The sequence below is a fragment of the Camponotus floridanus genome, unplaced genomic scaffold, assembly GCF_003227725.1.
Source record: "Camponotus floridanus strain SB8 unplaced genomic scaffold, Cflo_v7.5 scaffold42, whole genome shotgun sequence".
Classification (NCBI taxonomy): Eukaryota; Metazoa; Arthropoda; class Insecta; order Hymenoptera; family Formicidae; genus Camponotus; species Camponotus floridanus.
Genome location: NW_020229570.1, coordinates 258,945 through 273,030, shown reverse-complemented (window position 1 = coordinate 273,030; position 14,086 = coordinate 258,945). Strand labels below are relative to the sequence as shown.

At 35.2% G+C, this 14,086-nt stretch overlaps 2 protein-coding genes across 3 annotated transcripts; one reads left to right on the top strand and one right to left on the bottom strand.

Moving 5' to 3' along the window:
* Positions 1-3,844: 3,844 nt before the first annotated feature.
* On the bottom strand, positions 3,845-9,083 carry LOC105257116 (116 kDa U5 small nuclear ribonucleoprotein component). The gene is given in 12 exon segments (XM_025411686.1): positions 3,845-4,605; positions 4,930-5,210; positions 5,698-6,416; positions 6,539-6,768; positions 6,870-7,190; positions 7,432-7,522; positions 7,710-7,830; positions 7,909-7,928; positions 7,930-8,049; positions 8,051-8,188; positions 8,350-8,630; positions 8,990-9,083. Coding segments are annotated over 11 exon segments (2,793 nt in total). The 5' UTR covers positions 8,596-8,630; positions 8,990-9,083; the 3' UTR covers positions 3,845-4,099.
* A 1,757-nt stretch (positions 9,084-10,840) lies between these two features.
* On the top strand, positions 10,841-13,617 carry LOC105257128 (ras-related protein M-Ras). Of its 2 annotated transcripts, none has more exons than XM_025411714.1 (4): positions 10,841-10,866; positions 12,126-12,449; positions 12,643-12,959; positions 13,046-13,617. In XM_025411714.1, the coding sequence occupies exons 2-4, from the start codon at positions 12,260-12,262 to the stop codon at positions 13,133-13,135; spliced, it is 597 nt and encodes a 198-aa protein (XP_025267499.1). In that variant the 5' UTR covers positions 10,841-10,866; positions 12,126-12,259; the 3' UTR covers positions 13,136-13,617. The 2 variants fall into 2 exon arrangements, with proteins under 2 accessions (XP_025267499.1, XP_011265858.1); XM_011267556.3 differs by lacking the exon at positions 10,841-10,866 and adding an exon at positions 11,657-11,848.
* Positions 13,618-14,086: the final 469 nt, after the last annotated feature.

Below are 14,086 nucleotides of genomic sequence, written 5' to 3'. Positions count from 1 at the left end.
TAAAATTAGATTATACATCAGAGATCGTATCTCACATATATTATATAATCATTAAATTTGCAATTTAATAAGTTTAACAAGCGAGAAAATAGACGTATAGACGATACAATATTTCGAAGAATGAAATTTTCAGATGGAAATGTCGGCGAACAAGTATCGAACCGAATAGATTGAAAGAATAGAAATATCTTGCGCGCTGGTTGTGATTTTTTTAGAGAAATGACAGATAGCAAAGTGTCTTGGTAAAATTGCAATCATTTGAAAAAATAATATCGATTAAACATATCGACGCAGAAAAATTATGTTTCGATCCGAAAACATAATTATTATATACTTCGATACATACGTATTAATGTCGAAAAAGAAAAACAAATAAAGTAATTTTAATTAATGTTTTCTCTTTTTCTCAGATATTTCGGAAAAACATATTATATGATATCTTAAATTGTTGTAAAATATCTAATAATAATAATAATAATAATTGAAACAGTGAATAATACATTTTTCAGATTATCGAAAGGTACATTAAATTATAAACATTATTAGTTTGTTACTGTTCTTTAGTACCATAAAATGATTTGAAAATGGTACAGGAATCTCGAGGATATGAAAATAATGAGATATTCTCGTGAACGATATTCGCGTTCATTTGTAAATGTGTTGTATCACACACATATGTAAACTATGATTTTATGATTATTTTCGTTAGTGTCTCAATAAAGCACAATATATACATTACCCGTTATTGATTTATCTTTTTTAAGCTGTAACATGTTACATTTCCTACATAAAACGAAATAAGCGTACATTCCTAAAACATCGAGTAAAAAAAAGAAAGAAGAAGAAAAATCGGAAGAAATCGCAGAATGCTAAAAGAACAATGAGTATTTCTCGATTATTCGAATCTGTCTTCACTTTCCATCTTGCCACTAGTCTAGTGCACATCACCCTATAAAAAGTAATAAGATAAAAAGCCATAAAACGCGCCGCGGAAGCCGTTTTCATCGTCCGGTGAAACCATGCGAGAGGGACGCGTGCGATTGTGTGCGTAAAAAGAGAAGAGTCGAGACGGGAAGGGGGCGAGATGGCAAGAGGGGGAGATGCCGGTGGTCGTTGATCGATCGGTCGCGATAGCGTCGTCGTGTCGTCGGAGGCCGCCAAACTGGTTCCTGGCGCGCGCGCGCGTCGCGTCCGTCGGGCGGACACGATTCCAACCTATGGACGAGCGAGGGGATGTGGTCGACGCCGTTAAAATGGCGTCCGAGTCCACCCATCTGACCCGCCTGCTCCAAGGCGCGCAGCTGCGGCTCCACCCGCCGCGTGCGCGAGCGACGCGATGACACGATGCGTCTCCGTCTCGCGCAAGTGGCATCTCACGTCCGTCGGTACGTGTCTCCGAAGCGACTTAGCGTTTTTTGAATAGAATTTTTTTGTCCTTTTCGAAAACATCGGCAGATATATACATTTATTTTTAGTGTGCAAAAATCTTTTCACGAGTTGTAAATCTTAACGCACGGTAGTCATATGTGCGCATTATTCCTTTCAGAGATGTTAAACATCCTGGAATTTTTCTCCGTTTTAATAATCATAAAGATATTTTGAATAAATGTAAGAATAAAATAATTTTTTTCAACTTCGATAAATTCATTCATGAGGTTATAAAGTTCATATTAAACTATGCATTGAAGATTGAAAATTGACTAACATTGACTAAGGAAGAAATTTCGATTTTTTTTTTGTTTTGATTCTTTTTCAACCAATTTTTAATTTTCAATATTTTTAATCTCTTCAATGCGTAATTTGATATAGGCTTAACGCGAAGATCCCATACCTGTTTGGAAAGTGAGATCGTTATTGCGTATTGAGAATTGTGTGCGAGAATGACACTTGGTTTTCATTTGTCCTAATCATTAAAATTTTCAATGCACGATCGCAATCTTCTGTTATAACGTCTCGATTTAGGCTGCGATCAAGACTGCACTATGAATGCTCCGAAACATCATTCTATCTTTATTTTCATGGAATGTAGAACAAGCATCCAGAGCGTCTTTCCGACCGCAGCCTTAATATGACATCTGATACGCTCTCTTATGACACTTCTTATGCGAAAAGGCACCCTGCTGGTGCGGTAATTTTGAAATTGCATATGGTGATCACTTTCGGCGAAACCCATAGAATATATGTAATAAATATAGAACGCGCACATTCTTTACTCGTAAGCACGATGCGTGTCTAAAAAGAGAATATGATGTTTCACGCGAGTATTTATATTTCTTTAACTTATGCTCGTGCATGTTTGCAACCATTTTTTATTTCTTTTACAATTGAAAGTGAAATTTGATTGCTATTAAAGCAATCTTCTCTCTCTTTACTTCACATTTATGGATGAAATTGTCTCGATTTTTTTTCTCATTCAAGCCAAATGTGAATAATAATTTTGTTCTCGATATTCATTTATCTACGCTACGTAAATGATCGATTTGATTGAATGTATCAATCTCAGATTGGAGTAACTAGGAAGGAAGAAGGGGAAAATAAGAAGGCGGGGAATGGAGGTCCAGATTCGTCATTTCCCATACAGTATAGAACGTTGCAGCAACGTTGCGGCAAATGTTCCGTGCTGTATGGTTTATAGGTCGGATCGAAAGAAGGGGTATCCCGGCGAAGAGTAACACAGGGAAGCGAGAAGAGGAGAAAGACAGAGATAGGAGGAGAAAGGGGTATTCCTTGCTTTTGATTTATGAAATCCGGTTATAGAAGGGCAATGCGGGATTTTATCGACAAGGACGACTATCCGTGATAAACATCTACATGTCTACACGTCTTATCAGACGCTTATCATGGATAGAATATAAAATAATTATATAATGTAATCATATATATACAATATAAAATGATAATTTAAAATTATATACATCCTAAAATCCCATAATACAACATATAATGCTAGTAAATTATATTCGGTAAAAAAAAGATTTAAGTAAAATATTATTCTTGTTAGAAAAAATAATAAAATATGTATGTATCAATTGGTCTCTCTCTATATCTCTTTTAAATGAAATTAAATTAAATTTCAAGAATACAAAGAAAATAAAGTTTTTTTTGCAAATGTTTTAATATATTAAGAATATTTATGATTCTGCTATATATTTTTACACAATGGATTCAATTAATAATGCTTTAATTAATCTTGTAAATTAGTTAGAGATGATATTCAATTTTTTTTATTACAATTTAAAATTTAAAAAATGTTTACTTCACGCAGAAAAAAATTCATTTGTAAATTTAAAATAATTTATATATATGTATATATATACATATCCATTAAAATTTTCAAGGAAAAAAGATATTAGAGTATATAAATATGTAATTACGTTTAATGATTACTATTCTTAATATATTAACTACAGTTTCTCTTTTACTATTGTTATATTATTTTATATCTGTTACAAAAAAAAATTAATATTACATTAACAGAAAGATCCGATTGATTATTTTCTATATTATTAATGAAACACCAGATTGATTTATTTTTCGGAAAAAATGTCATGTAAATCATTTCAAAATGAGAATAAGATTAAAAAAGATGAATATATGAATAACATATATACGATCATATATATATTTTTGGTAATAACGATTATATGTATTATATTTCATTATTACCAAATTTATTTATTTCAGGACCTTGTATAATATAAAAGATTTATTTTCCATTTTATATACACTTATTACATGAAAAATAGATGAAGGTGAAATAATATGGACGTACAATATCGGGACATTACAATGTCAATTATATCATAATTTAATTGCAATTGCAATTAAATATAATCTGAAAAAAATAAAACCTCTAAAAACGAGTTCTAAAGTTATGTTTTTTGAAAACAATTGACGAATGTTTTCTCTTCTATATAGCTATCCTTGAAGAATTTTATTTGTAATAAATCTTTTAATTCGTTAAAGAAATATAAATATCTCGATAGAAAGAAGAATACGGAATTTATCATGCGCAGTTTAAAAAACCAAGACGCTTGTTCCTCTTTATAAGAAAATTTAACGCTTACCAGTCACAATTCGTGTAGTATATATTTATTAATTAGAGAGGGTAATTCAACAGCACATCCTGCCGAGCCAACTCGAGCAACATGGGGTCGTCAAAGAATTTGTTGATGGAAACGTCCTCGGACAGGCCCTTGCGTCTTCGCGTTTTCAACATAAACTCTCTGGCTAGATGTGTAGCTGGCTGTGGTTCCAATGGTCTGATAGTTATACTCTTGTCCAGAGGATCACCGGGCACGATTTGCCAATGATGAAAGACAGATAAGCAAAACGCTTGACCTTGGGTGTGCGTCCGTAAATCTGTTTCAAAGCCAAAACTGTCGATGGCTGGTATAAAAGCTTTTATCGTATACAATGGACTGCCAGGTACCGGGGCATCTTGCGTTACATGACCTCGCCGTTTCGCCAAGACTGTATAAACAGCGGACACGCAATCCGCGGGAGCTTGCACTTCGACAAACAGATAAGGCTCCATTAAACGCGGAGTCGCCATGAGAAAAGCAGAATATGCGACACGTCGAGCAGTAGGAATGATTTGGCCGCCTGAGAACACAGAATCAAGATACATGGATATTATGAAAATTATTCTTCTTCTCTTTACTTTCATCTGTATAGTAGAATTAATTTTTTCTTTAAAATATGAACATTATACATAAATAAAATTAGTGACTACAAATGTATGACAAATGAATACTTCTCGTTGAAGTGAAAAATTTTTTTAAGATACTTGGTATAGTCCAAATTTTAAACAAAATGTTCATGGATATCATTTAAATCTGTTTTGACATGTATGCTTCCAATATTCTTCTTATACCATATATTATAATATTATAAATTAATGTTATTCAGTGACACTAATTAAATTACCTCCTCGATGCAATGGCTCCTGCGCGATGACAGCATCGAGGATTTTGAATTTGACATTTCGGATCGGCTCTTCGCACAATGGTCCTTCGCGAGTTCCCCACTGAAAGCCCTGAATGATAGCGTCACGTGCACTATTCAATAGTGTTTTATCTACTTCTGAAGGTAAAGTATCGTCCACTAGGATATTAGGTCCTGTAGAATCAGGACCAAATGCCCATATACTACGTGCTGCCAATAAATCCCAATCGTATTTTGTTTGGAAAAATTCTCCTAGTCTTTTTCTGTAAGAGAAAATTAGAATTAAATTAAAAATAATTTGAATAAATAAATTATGAATTTTTTCAATATAATACATGTGTATACATTATTATGATATTATGATACCATATATTTCAGAATTGGAGAATGAGAATAATGGAATATATTTTTTGTGAAAATTGTCAAATCAATATTTGATTTGTAAAAATGTCCAATGAGATTTCTTTAATAACTCTTTCCGACTTTCAAAGTAATTTATTATATAACTTCCAAATTTCAAATAAAATCTCTATACCAAATTCAGAAAAATATATATTTCATTATTTATTTTTTGAAATTTAATTCGTGGAAAACTTATTTATAATTTTAAAAAATTCAACATTTTTGCTAATAAACCTACTTCAAGACATTTTAGAAAATAGAAATCTCATTTTTCCCATTTATTCTCAGACAAAAAATATATAATATAAAAATAGTAAGCACATATATTGACTTCATATAATTACTTACTTGTTCCATGTGATACGGACATGTTCAGCTTCTATATCCTCAGCAAGACCTCTCTCCAGTGGTTCCGCTATCATCGTCAATTTATTCCGTTTATTCGGCGTTTCAGCGAAACATTTGAGAGAACTGGTCTCCACTACGGTTTCTGCGAAAGCGACTACGGGATCGGCCACTTTTATATCAATTTCTGAATACATGCGACGCAGATCATGCATCGCGCAATCGAGATAGAGTTCGCCAGTTCCCAGGACAACGTGCTCACCGCTTTCCTCCACCCGCGTACCCAACAATGGATAGCTCTTGTTCACTTTTCGTAAACCATCCAACATCTTGGGTAATTCAGATGGATTGACTGGCTCGACGGCGATTTTGATGACGCTTTGTGTGTTGAACTTGAGTGGCCGAAAGATATGCAAATCTTCTGAATTATTGAGATCCGTAATGGTGCTAGTCTTCACGATCGGTCGATCGATACCCTCGATAAGGACCCAATTACCCGCGGGCACTCGACTCAATTCGATCGAGTAACGTGCTTCACTGATCCATAATCTACCTACTGTGAGAACACGTGAATCTTCCTCATCCGTGCGTGAATATGCTTCGCCTAACACGCGAACACGTTGTCCCGCTTCCAGCGTGCCAGACATAACTCTGCCAAGCACTACAAATAAAGTGCAATCCTCGGTTGGATACATCTTTGTACTATGAATCATTAATCTTCCCTAGAAAAACATTTGTTTACATACTATTAATATGTATGATTATTATAATTCTTATAACAATTCGATATTAACATCTAATCAAATTAAATTGCAACAATTGAGATTCAAATTAAAATACTAACGTCCGGGTCACAATTAACCATATCCTGCGCGAGCGGTGAATCTATCGGACCAGTATAAACATGTTGTACTTTATTAGGTGCATGTGCTTGTGGGCTAGGTACGTGAGCGACACACATATCGACTAATCCGCACATATCTCCTAAGAATCGTGTACAGACAAGTCTTAGCAGCGGTCGTATATTCATCTTCATTTCTTCGGATGTCAATCGTATGCCAAGTTCGTCCAAAACTATATGTATAAAACATATAATTAATTCTCGAAATTATTTCTTAATTATTATATATTAATTATTACAAGTTATAATCAAAAAGAGAAGAAATGAAATTTACCATCTGGTAACGTTGTGTCTACGTCGCCGACGACTTGCGCAAATATCTTATACAGAGGCTCCAAGATGAACTCGATAAAGCTTCGCTGCGCTGTATTGTGCGGAGGTTTTTTAGTGAACTTTCGCGTTTTAGGATTAAAATAAATATCGCCCCAGAGTCGCTTGGCGAACTCGCCGGGATTGAGTCCGGGATAGTTTCTAGCATAAAGGGCAGCAAATGATTTCAGAGTGAAGCATACATTGTATTCAGAACTGGCAAAACAAACGTTTCCAACAGCGGGCGAAACAAAAGCGGGATTCTCGACATCCGAGGAGTATAATGCTAGTCGATGTTTGAGTCAATAAATAAAAGCTACATTAGATATACCTCAGTGGTTTCTCATCAGTTATACTGTGTAAGTAAGGATGTGTTTGTTGTACCAAACAATCAACCAAAGTGGTTTTGCCATGATGAAGATGTCCCAGCAAAACCACATTTCTAATTAGATGCGGAGCATCCATTATATCTGCCAAGAATTCAATGCTATATGTCGTATCAGGCAGCTGTTGCTGTTTTATTTAACTTTGGTTTTCTAGGAACTTTGGTTTTCTAGTAGGTGCTATCAATGGTTTATCTAATGGCTGCGCATCTTCTTCTTGCACAAGTGTTTCTACCTAAAAATATTTATAGAAAAAAAGAACATAACAATTGTACAATATATCTGCTTTTATCGATAAATCATAAGGATATATTTATATTCCAATTGAATATACATAAAACTTAATTGTAACAATATTTAATAGTTTTCAATCATAAATTAATATGACTTTATTACCTCAGGTCCATACACCTCTAATGCACTTGGATAATATCGTTTGTCTTCGTGTAATACAACTGCCATACATCTTGTAGCAAAAGAGTAACAGGAGTTGTTTTGTAGAAACCACCCCTTTGTTGCTCGGTAAACAATGTATCTGTATACCTAATGATATATAAACAGAAATGAGAGGTTTCATTTTCATATGTTTGAGTCAATAAATAAAAGCTACATTAGATATACCTCAGTGGTTTCTCATCAGTATATACTGTGTTAAGTAAGGATGTGTTGTTGTACCAAACAATCAACCAAAGTGGTTTTGCACATGATTGAAGATTGTCCCAGCAAAACCACAGTTTCTAATAGATGCGGAGCATTCCGATTATATTCCTGCCAAGAATTCAATGCTATATGTCGTATCAGGCAGCTGTTGCTGTTTTATTTGGAACTTTGGTTTTCTAGTAGGTGCTATCAATGGTTTATCTAATGGCTGCGCATCTTCTTCTTGCACAAGTGTTTCTACCTAAAAATATTTATAGAAAAAAAGAACATAACAATTGTACAATATATCTGCTTTTATCGATAAATCATAAGGATATATTTATATTCCAATTGAATATACATAAAACTTAATTGTAACAATATTTAATAGTTTTCAATCATAAATTAATATGACTTTATTACCTCAGGTCCATACACCTCTAATGCACTTGGATAATATCGTTTGTCTTCGTGTAATACAACTGCCATAGAAGATCCTTGCTCCAATTGTTCTCGCGATTCATCCCTGTCTTCTTCCATTTCCTCATCGGATCGTTCTCTATCTTCGGTATCGTCACCAACATTGCCATATTCATTTTCATCCTCGCTCTCTGATGCCAGATCAGGACCAATATAGTTTCCAAATTCGTCATATAAATCGGCATCCATTTTGATACTTCTATTAATTCAGCTTCCTTTGATATCTGATATAAAAATTTGAAAATTATTTTATTATTTCTTTTTAGACACATTCGTGTTATACATCTCTTTATGTAATCGTTTTTTATTCCGATAAAAGAATGAAATATATACGACCATATAATAATAATTCATTATTATTATTAATTTTTAACAAATTTTTCACATGAGGTAAACAACTTGAGATTTAGGAGCAAATCGTATGTTAATAATATGGATTAAAATTTTAAGAGATGTATAAACATATACATACATTTGTTTGCTTTGCTTATTATTATTTTATCACAGTTTTATTAGTCAACTTTAACATACAAATATGTATAAGATAATGCATTAATGCAATGCACTTGTCAATATAACCTACAAATAACTATCGACACCGGTAGCGACACAAGTCCTTCTTCGAAGTTAGCGGCAGTATGAATAACATGTTAACGTGCAATTTCATTGACGCTAGAAACCAGCGGCAAATTAAAATCACTAGACTTTCTCTAGATATGGCGTCAATAAAATAAAGTTCAAACAGTTTCAACTTTTTCAGTGTGTAAAGCGGTCTTTTCATTGACGCTACTTTTTAGCGTCAATGAAATTGCACCTTAAAACGTATTAGATAAGCGAGCCAACTCGAGCGTCAAAACACGTGCGCAGCACCTTGCATAACTGAACAGAGATTCCAGATCTGACGCAAAACGCTAAAAAATCTAAAAAAATAAAAATATAGAGTAAAAGAATTCAAAAAAATTAAATAATAAAAAAAAAAATAATATAAAGAAAAAGATATCAATAAAATATATATAGAATGCCGATAAGTATAAAAAAAAACAGAAGAATAATTGGCATAAATATATGTCTAAATACAAATGAATATTATTTATAAATTATTTTGTATAGGAAAACTGTATTGCACGAACTTTTTTTGTTTCTTATATCATGATTAATAATGCTGCTACACTAAAACATGAGAAACGAAAAATGAAAATAATAAAAAAAAAAATAATAAAATAATAAAAATAAACCGCAATTTAGAAAGAGTACGCAAAAATATACAACTGCGCAGTAACTGACTTAACGTCGACGCAAAACTCCATGTAAAAACAGTTAGCAGCCCTACGAGATAGGCTGTGCAGCACTGCGCGATATAAAATAAATTTGAAATCGCTTCTAGCCTAACCATCTTCACGCGATCGACTTTATTTGAATTGCACGGCATCGCATCGAATTATGATGCGGAGCCGATTTGTTCGAACGTAATTCGGGACATCGCGATGCTGTATAAGCGTCGAATGAGCACGAATTATCACGCAAATATGATAAATCACATCTACTCACCGTTCACCGGCTGGTCCACAGGCCGCTCCACTCGCTCGCCTCGAGACGTCCAATTCCGATCTTTATGCGCACAAACTCACACGATATCATCAACGCGAACGCGCGACACTTTATTCAGCACTCCCGATATTCGCTCGCATCCGATAATCATCATCAAGGGCGCAAATAACGCGACGCGACTTCGCTCCATCTTCGCGATCGCGCTATCACTGAACTGTGAAAAAAGCTGTCGCGCACTTTCACCGACATATTATGAAAGTCGCGCGATCATCCTTGGACACTTTCGACGCTCTTTCGCTCGCGATATTCGTTTAAAAACGGTTAAAAGACGCGAAAAATGCGGACGTACGACGATCCGTGTAACTGCGTATGACTCCGATTCACGTATGACGCGTATGACGTAGCAGTGACGCGTATGACGTAGCGATCACGCGCTAACATGGCGGCCGAACCAGTGCGCAGAAACGAATGCGCACTGGTTCGGCCGCCATGTTAGCGCGTGATCGCTACGTCATACGCGTCATACGTGAATCGGAGTCATACGCAGTTACACGGATCGTCGTACGTCCGCATTTTTTGCGTCTTTTAACCGTTTTTAAACGAATATCGCGAGTGAAAGAGCGTCGAAAGTGTCCAAGGATGATCGCGCGACTTTCATAATATGTCGGTGAAAGTGCGCGACAGCTATTTTTCACAATTCAGTGATAGCGCGATCGCGAAGATGGAGCGAAGTCGCGTCGCGTTATTTGCGCCCTTGATGATGATTATCGGATGCGAGCGAATATCGGGAGTGCTGAATAAAGTGTCGCGCGTTCGCGTTGATGATATCGTGTGCATCAAGATCGGAATGGGACGTCCCGAGGCGAGCGAACTGTCCCGAGGAGGAGCGGCCTGTGGAACAGCCGGTGAACGGTGAGTAGATGTGATTTATCATATTTGCGTGACAATTCGTGCTCATTCGACGCTTATACAGCATCGCGATGTCCCGAATTACGTTCGAACAAATCCGCTCCGCATCATAATTCGATGCGATGCCGTGCAATTCAAATAAAGTCGATCGCGTGAAGATGGTTAGGCTAGAAGCGATTTCAAATTTATTTTATATACGCGCAGTACTGCACAGCCTATCTCGTAGGGCTGCCAACTGTTAAGGTGCAATTTCATTGACGCTAAAAAGTAGCGTCAATGAAAAGGCCGCTTTACACACTGAAAAAGTTGAAACTGTTTGAACTTTATTTTATTGAGCCATATCTAGAGAAAGTCTAGTGATTTTAATTTGCCGCTGGTTTCTAGTGTCAATGAAATTGCACCTTTACCAACCGAAAAGATTGGTATCGCTTATTTGATCGCAGCCATAGACGTAGAGAATAGAGAGGAATCTTCAGAGAGAAGACTTTCGATACGAATCGAGTGTCGGGCTCCCTTTTTCGCGCATGCACGAAGATGACGAGCACGCATATGATCCCTTCAGTTTGAGCGGGATCTCGTTTTGACACATTTCATTCATGTTTTTAATTAATTTTCCAGAAATTTTTAAATAATTTGCAAAAACGATTTCGTAAAATTGATCTTTTTTATTTATTTATTCATTTACTTCATTCTAATATCATATTCAACACGCATGGTCGAAAAAAGAAGAACAGTGTCTAACAACACTGTTTATTATCTATGGTCGTGCTTGCAATTGCAACTTGCAACACACTTCATGTCGATGAACACTACGCGCACGCGTCTTATTGCATGCGTGTGTGCATAAAAATGTGTATGTACATTTACACTCTCACCGTATCGCGAAAACACACTTTACACACACGCGCAAGTATATTTGCACACGGTACATATCTGCGAATTGACAGCTGCCAGCACGAGAAGCAGAAGTGGCAGATCATGTAAGGTGAGCGATACCTCTTTACAGAACAATTTTTTATCGCAAAACGCGATAATATTCCGTCTATTATTGCACGTGAATCCGTAAACTGTAAAACTGCACAGCGTCTCTTCGATGAGAAATCGAAGGAGAACAAGTTTATTCTCGCATTGTTGCACGCGCGATTGACACACCCGCTAATGTCGACGATGTCGCGGTTTCGCATGTTTATTTGTAAACTGTTAAAAAAATTCCGACGCATTTGTATCTGGACATTCTAAGATCCAATTGTTGATTGTTGCAGAATCTCTCGAATCGGCAAAGCAGTTTACCATCCCACGAACGATTGCACTGCCAAAGAGACACGTTAGAAGAGTTGGCAGAATAGGCAGACGCAGGAACAGTAGCGGGCGAAGGAGTGGACGATCCAGAAGCGGAATGACACGTCCTCCTAATAATGACAACCTTATGACCTTTAAGTTGGTCGTTGTTGGAGATGGAGGGGTCGGCAAGAGTGCTCTTACAATACAGTTTTTTCAGAAACTGTTTGTCGCAGATTATGATCCAACTATCGAAGATAGTTATATTCAACACACAGAGATAGATGGCCAATGGTGTATTTTGGATGGTAAAGTTTTTACCTTTTTTTTTTATATAAATATATATCTAAATACTTTATTATTGGTGTGTCACTTTGACTTGTATTATTTATTCTCTTGAACAAAGATTCGATAATTAAATAATTGATAAAAGATTATCTCAGAAATATAGAACATTAAAAATAACTTCTCTAATAGATCCTTGTGTTTGTGTTCTTGTAGTGTTGGATACAGCTGGTCAAGAAGAATTTAGTGCTATGCGTGAACAATACATGCGTAAAGGTGATGGATTTCTTTTGGTATATTCTGTAACCGATAAACAGTCTTATCAAAACATTGTCAATTTTCACACTCAAATTCTACGAGTAAAAGACAGAGATATTTATCCTATGCTATTGGTAGCCAATAAAGTTGATCTAGTGCATTTGAGGAAAGTCACAGAGGAACAGGGAAGAGAATTGGCTCATCGTTTGGGCATACCTTATATTGAAACTTCTGCCAAAGATCCACCCTTAAATGTAGACGCTGCCTTTCACGAGGTAAAAATGATAGATAAAAATATCACGGACTGTTAATTTTATTTACATTATTCAATTAATATAAAGACTTGTGATGTTTGTTCAAGGTTGTTCGTATTATCAAAAATCAACCACCAGCCGAATTGGAGAAAAATCAAAGAAAACGACGGCGCTCGAGAAAATGTAACATTTTATAAGTTACAAAAACAGAGTATATGTACGCACATCGTGTGTAAGAACTAAGGACCATGGGTGCTGCATCGTAATCGTGCAACGCCTTTATTCCCGAGAGAGTACGTCCTTGAGTTTAGGAGGTTCATCAAAAAGAATGATTCTTCTGTTTCCCAATAAGGTATCTGTGACTATCTTTTTATCTTCTGCTCCTCTTGCTTTATGCCATAGCATTGACAACTGCTATGAAGTATTTTTTGCTTCATACTCTGTGAATGTTATATCTGTGGAGAATAAGTATCACAGAGAGTGTGCCAATGCGAAACAAGAGAACTCTGACATTTGTATCGCGAAAATTAAATTAGAATTTTCGAATCTATAGTTCAGGATTAATTTATTATGATAATTGTGGCAAAAAAAAGGAGCATTGGAGATATTGACTGTTCATTCTTTACATGATAAATCGAGACCACGTCTCTATCCGTGCGTACACATCAATTTTCTACCATTGAAAAAAAAATGGAATTGAGCGTTTTTTATTGCACAATGCATAATATTAGAAGAGTTTTTTTACTCTTCTCCATGTAAGAGAGATCTTTGTCATAAAATGACTATAATGGTTTCGTATATCGACTCACCGTATATCGAGCTCACTTTTCAGATAGTTATAGATTTAAGCATATTTATTTTATTACGATGTCGTTTTTCTTTTCTCATATAGACGGAATATTCTCTTCATAAATTTTATCACGTTTTTTAAAATCGAGCACATTAAATGTGTATCTTTTTGTGACTTGAACCCTTCCATTTTTCTATACTAGAAATATATTTATGAGAATTGATTACATTAATTGTTCGCATAATTAATAAAAGTAAAACAGTATTATTTTATTTTTTTATGCATCATAAGATATAAAATAAAAAATTACAACAAAAAATTTAATACCAATGCGCGTGATTATTAGATAATTTTTCAA

Bases quoted from the DNA above. Each gene is read 5' to 3' on its own strand.
- LOC105257128 (XM_025411714.1), top strand. From the start codon at position 12,260: ATGACACGTCCTCCTAATAATGACAACCTTATGACCTTTAAGTTGGTC. The intron at 12,450-12,642 runs GTAAAGTTTTTA...GTGTTCTTGTAG, and splicing joins CCAATGGTGTATTTTGGATG to TGTTGGATACAGCTGGTCAA. The intron at 12,960-13,045 runs GTAAAAATGATA...TGTTTGTTCAAG, and splicing joins TAGACGCTGCCTTTCACGAG to GTTGTTCGTATTATCAAAAA.